Genomic DNA, 6,502 nt, shown 5'->3' on the forward strand with positions numbered 1-6,502 from the left:
TGACACCACCCCCATCTCCTCCAGCATTAAAAGCATAGCATGAAATATGAAATATAATTACAATGACACCATCACTGCCTTCAAAGTCTGAACATCTACTGAAGAACTTCTGAAAAAGTTAAAGACTGGCTACTTACCTTGTTCTAACTCTTGGACTGCTAGCCATGAAAGTACAATCAGTGCAACACAAACAAGCACAAAAATTGCGAGCAGAGAAGCAAACAAAATTTCATAGTAACTAAGAGGAACATATTTCTTATCAGATGATTTTCTCAGCTTCATTTCTGTCTTAAAAGCTTGTATAAATCAAGGACTGTCAAAAGACATAAATACCCTGAAAAGGAGTGTATTAATCCACCTGAACAGATATTTATAGGAGAAGCCTGTAAATTAATTACACCATAAAACTTCGTTGACATCAGTTTTTACAACATTCCTGAACAACCATATTCATGCACAAGATATGCAAATGTGAAGAAAAGAAATATCTTCAGAAAGGAAACATGATTATGTCTCAAAGAATAAGAAAAACCACAACTGTAAGGTTGGTCACTGCATTTGCACTACTTCTTCATTAGATGTTTTTAAGTGAAATTGAATATAACATATTGGTGTCAGATTTACTGCTCATACAGTTTTGTTAGTAATTCTTCACAAGCGCAGTTATGAAGACAACAGCGAAAACCATATCTTTTATGATTCTACTTTAAAAGTTTCTTTAAAACTAATTTTACATGTATAAGAAATGCTGGCAAATGAATTCAGTGCTATGCTCTAGTTCAGCAACATATTCAACACTGAACAGTAATTCAGCAGTACAAATTTAATCTGTGTAAGGTCCATGTATCTAGAGAACTAACTAGATAAGACATTATGAAATGTATGTTTGTTTTATACTTTATTGCCAGGCATAAATGTGGCATGGGAAGCAAGCCTTTGATAAAGTTAAAGAATTGTGGACGGCCAGTGATGCAGTCTTAATAAAGCAAGGGTAAATTGAACAAACAATGCACTATCCAGTCCAAAAGTTCTTGCTACAAATATAATCTGCCAAAACTTTTGAATAAATCAGCTCCAGAAGAGTAAAGTCATACTGACTTTATGTTTTGTATTCTGTGAGATACCATTTTTGAACCTGGACCATAGGTCCTAAATCCATATTTATGGTATGAATTCGAGGAAACCAGCCATATTACCACCCCCAAAAGGAAAGGGAAACTTGTCTGAGTCAATCTTTGGAAGAGGGAGGTTCTAGGTACCTGTAAATTGACAGAAATTGAGATAACAAATATTAGAAATAAATTAGAAAGGCCCAAAATAAGACTCTTGGATGACATTACAATTTTCTGCCCAGTCTTTGAGACTGAAAAATATTCAGATGAAAGTAATCTGGTGATAATTCCCATTAATAACAGTAAATAATTATTTCCTTACAATGAAAGTTAAAAAGATACAGCAGGACTGTACATTTCATCTTAATGTTCAGCCTCCAGCTGAACTGAGGCACACTAGTAAAATTCAGGGCAGCTTAGTCATATTGCCCTGACAGAGCAAGAGTAAACCCAGCCTGTATCCTGCAAACAGGTGAGATCTTTGAGTCATCATGCTAGAGAGAGTAGGAACTGCTTTCATATATATTGTATATGACACACATACATATATATGAATATGAATGTGTGTTTGTGTGTGTGTATATATATGTACAGTTATGTGTGTATAAGAGGAAATTAAATTCGTACTGCTGAACACCTTGCTGAGCTATGGTATTGTAGCATCTCTAACTATTTGTGATTATTTAGCAATAACTTCAATACCCCTTATTACAAGGGATTTAAGTTTTTATCTTTTTCTGAACATTCACTCTGTCACAGAAGCTCAGAATACCTCAAAATCACAGAATCGCAGAATCGCATAATGGTTGTGGTTGGAATGGACCTCTGGAGATCATCTAGTCCAACCCACCTGCTAAAGCAGGTTCATGCAGAGCAGATGGCACAGGAATGTATCCAGGTGGGTCTTGAACATCTTCAGAGGAGACTCCACAACCTCTCTGGGCAGCCTGTTCCAGGGCTCTGGCACCCTCAAAGTAAAGAAGTTTCTCCTCATATTCAGATGTAAGCTCCTGTGCTTCAGTCTGTGCCCGTTGCCCCTCACCCTGTCATTGGGTACCACTGGAAGGAGCCTGGTCCCATCCTCTTGACACCCGCCGTTGAGATATTTACAAACACTGATGAGATCCCCTCACTTTGCTCAGTTATACATGTCAGGTTATTCCACATCGAGCAGAATTACATAATTGCATGGTCATTGGACCAGGTGTAGGTGCCCAGGTGCTCTCAGGAGCTGCAGGGCACCCAGTGAGGAGTGGCCGGGGCTGCCCCGTGCCAGACAGAGCCAGTTCCAGCAGCTCCAACTGCAGGGCACAGCTGAGCCCCACAGCCACCATGAAGAGAAAATGTGAGAAAGAGTCCTGTGAGCCCCAAGGAGAGAGGGGAAGGAGGAGGAGGAGCTGCTCCAGGCACCCCAACAGGGATCCCCTGTAGTCTCTGGAGAGACAATGATGGAGCAAGTATTTCCCTGCAGTCTGTGGAGACACCGTGGTGGTGCAGGTATCCACACCATGGGCATGGAGGACCTCACACTGGAGCAGGTGAATATTTCGTGGAGGAACTGCAGCCCATGGAGAGCCCACGCTGGAGAGGTTTATCCTGAAGGACTGCAACCTATGGAAAGGATCCACACTGGAGCAGGGGAAGAGTGTGCAGAGGAAGGAGAAGTAGAGAAGAGCTGTTATGGACTGACCATAACCCTCCCATTCCCCATCCTTCTGTGCCAAAAAATTAAATTACTTTTCCACAAGCTGAGCCATTTTTGCCTATGATGACAATCAGTGAATGTTCTCAATTGTCTTTATCTTGACCCATGAGTTTTCCTATTTTCTTCCCCTGTCTACTGCAAGTTCTGAATATTCACAGGTCATGAACAGCCTGCACTGCAGAAATTATTCACTGAGGAAATGAATATAAAATAAAAAATAAATAAACCAGAATTTTCAATTCTATTTGCAAAAAAATGTGAATAGGAAATTAATTAAATCAGTTGTATGCTACTTTCTAAGCTCTAGTTTTATGATACCTCTTGTGAACTATATCATAAAACAATTATACCATGATTTAAGAGTTGTTTAAATTGTGCAAAGGCAAATACTCTGTCAATGTATTCAAAACCAGAAAAGCATGGCAATTAATTTAAGTATTGTAACAGATAATTTTTTTGAATTATTACTGTAGTCATAATAGTGAAATTTGAGATTAGGTAATTTTTAAATAAATAGGTCATCCTGTGGTAGAAACCTAACAGATTCGCAATTTAGTTCATTTATATTATATCCACATCTGCAGCTTCATAGCTTTTATAGCCTTATTGGGCTACTTTTATTTTCTTGTTCAATCTCCAGCACAGGGTGAAAAGACTGCTGACATAGAAAAGAGGGAATATTACGTTCAGATAATCCCTCTAATACCCAATCTATCACAAACACACCTAAAGCCTGACATTCCATCAATACCTAGCTGTCTGTGGGAAAATGTTTTGTTTACTCACACAGACTTACCCTCCCCTACAAAATGAAAATCAGCTTTCTTATGGTAGCTGTTTTCAGATGTCTAAGTGGTTTGTCCCTTTTGCTATGAAGACTTCCATAGAGGGAGGAAGGAAACCAATTCAATGGATCTACAGCAAAAGTTCAGAAACAGACCATGAGCTTATTTTTATTATTCCATCATAAAGGGAAGTTTGAAAGCGAGTTCATATAGGAGCATGACTTCTCAGTAATGCCATACTTAAAAAATCCAGAACTTGCATATTGATTACCTTTGACTCTTCCAACTGCATATATTGAGGATGAGGAAGACACATGGTGGTGATAAGCTATCTGGCAAATTTTCTATGAAATTAAAAACATGGACCTCATTTAGTAAGTAAGTTAGCAGATTTTTTAGTAGTTAAAAATATATGATTCTTTCCATAATCCGTTATTTAATATTGCTTGACTGAGAGTGGCATAATATAAATCAGTCATGTGCTATTCAAGCATCTTCTCATGCATATTTGACCCAGCAAGACATGGCTGGGCAGAGGAGTCAGGACTTAGAAAATAACTACATAGTCTTTTATACACCCTATTTTTACGCATTTCCAGGCTAATCCAACTTGGAGAACTTGCTGAATCTTCAGTTTTCTAGGATGGCATTTCCTGTCCTGAGGTTCTTAGACAAGATCAGAAAATTTTAAAAGTACGTACAGTATTAAAAATGAAAGCAATGAGTAATTTTCTTTAAGTTGGACTAGAGATGATGAAAAAACTATGCTGTAGAACACAAAAATGTTCAACAAATTTGGAAAGACCTGTATTGTAGTCAAGTGAAAGGTATGAAGGAACAATGTCTCCATTTTCCCCTGAAGTCCTACAGTTTCAGCTATTTAAAAACAACCAGCTAACAAACCAACTCCCTCCAAAACCAAACCAAGAAACCAATCTGGTTTCAGGACCATTTAACTAGTATAACTGCTCAGAGGCCTAAGTAATGTAGGTCTCCATTAGGCTAAGGTATGTCAAAAGTGGGAAGATACAGAAGGCAGCTGGACACTGACACCTGCCTTTAGTCTTTAAGCATGCCCCAAATTGGAGCTCTCAGTATATATTGAAATAACAACTGTTGAAAACTCTGAGTTGATATCTGGTAGGTCTCATCACATTGGAAGATTACTGGTAGTGGGAAGATCTGCTCATGGAGTCATCTGAGAAGGGTGTTTGCTCTATGACATTACCCAAGAAATTTCACATGCACATCTGACAAGAAACAAGAGTTTCCTAGGGGTGATCACTAAACAGATGGGATATGTAATGTGCAAAGTAAAACACTAATGGGTAACTGAATGCAGTTAAGTAACTCATACAGATACATTTACTTTATATGGAAGACCATACTGAAGCTCTGAGAAAAGGTCCTGAGGAGATTTAGATTCCTATCACAAGCTAACATCTACGCTCTTTTATGCACTCACAATTTAATTAAATTCTGACTTCCAATAAGCATATAACAGAAAGGAAATAAAAAAGCATAAAACGTCCACAGTTTTTTATACAGCCCTTGAAGAGGGTTAAGAAATACGGATTAAAATTAACGGTTCAATGAAATAATCCAAATGAACTGCTGGGAACTTATCTGCTTCCATGTTCTCCACTAAGAGGGTGGCGAGGCACTGGAACAGGCTGCTGAGAGAAGCTGTGGCTGCCCCATCCCTGAAAGTGTTCAAGGCCAGGCTGGACAGGGCTTTGAGCAACCTAGTCTAGTGGAAGCTGTCCCTGCCCATGGCAGGGTAGTTGGAACTAAATGGTCTTTAAAGTCACTTCCAACCTAAACCATTCTATGATTCCATGATTCCATGTTAATCGATCTATATCAAGAAAGTAATTAAAAATGCAACAAACAACAACAACAAAACCCAGGGGAAAGAAAAAAAAACAACAAAACAACAAAAAAAACACCCCCACACACACAACGAAACACCAAAAAACCCACAACCAACACAACCTAGCACTAACAAAATCGTAACTTCTCTTGTTTAAGCACATCCAGAAAGATTCCACAGGACAACACTGAGGTTCCTTTCCAGGCCAGTCTATGCCTTGTCTGACTTTGGGTAGCTGCAGCTCAATATTCAGCAAGTGAATCCAGCAGTTCCTAACACAGAATCAGAGGATCTTATTTTTAGTCAGACGCAGAGAGGTGTGTTTCTTAATAGATTGTAATAAAAAGTGTGGCAGATTAAGCATATCCAGAAAGGAAATCTGTGATGAATCTAGTTTACTTCAGCAGAAATTATCAGAGCTAACAGTTAGCACTGAGATAAAAGGAATGCTTTCACCTAACGTTAGAGGTCTAATGCTGAGGGGAAGAATTTTCTTCTGGAGACAGTTAATCCTTCTTCATTGACTGAAAGAAACATCATAAATAAATATTTTAACATAAATATCTATTTTTTAGGTAGATAAAATGAGGTGAGATGAGTATAACATGATGCCTTCCATTCAGAAAATGTTACTTACTCATAATGAATTAGTTAGCTGTTTTTGCACCCCTAGATGCACGTGCTTCCTTAAATTCTCTCTTGTTATTAGGAGAAAAAAGGTGTGGATCATGGGAACAAAGTGAAAATAGTAGCAATCAATAAATCAAACACTAGTTAGTGGAGGGTGATGACAGAAGAAAACAGAAAATAGCATGAACCATCTGAATAATGAAAAGATCATGCCAATGCAAAGTTCTCTGTGACAAGTAAATAAGATGAGGCAGGAACAGATATGGCATGCATGAGAAAGAGTTCAAGTCTTAACTCAACTGATAACACTGAATGGCAAAATAGCTAGGTAAAAGACAAAGGTCAAGATGCATTAGCAACATTATTGCTGTTCTGATTGAATTAGTGTAAAAGCCAG

The 6,502-nt window shown here is 38.2% G+C and overlaps 1 protein-coding gene across 1 annotated transcript in view; it reads right to left on the reverse strand.

Annotated features, from left to right (window-relative positions):
• Positions 1 to 282, reverse strand: part of TMPRSS15 (transmembrane serine protease 15) — a 60,311-nt gene extending 60,029 nt beyond the window's left edge. Inside the window, exon 1 of the mRNA XM_065642027.1 lies at positions 138 to 282. Within this exon, the coding sequence (XP_065498099.1) occupies positions 138 to 282 (145 nt within the window). The remainder of the gene's footprint in view (positions 1 to 137) is intronic.
• Between the last annotated feature and the right edge of the window lie 6,220 nt (positions 283 to 6,502).

Source organism: Caloenas nicobarica, chromosome 1 (assembly GCF_036013445.1).
Source record: "Caloenas nicobarica isolate bCalNic1 chromosome 1, bCalNic1.hap1, whole genome shotgun sequence".
NCBI classification, from domain to species: Eukaryota; Metazoa; Chordata; class Aves; order Columbiformes; family Columbidae; genus Caloenas; species Caloenas nicobarica.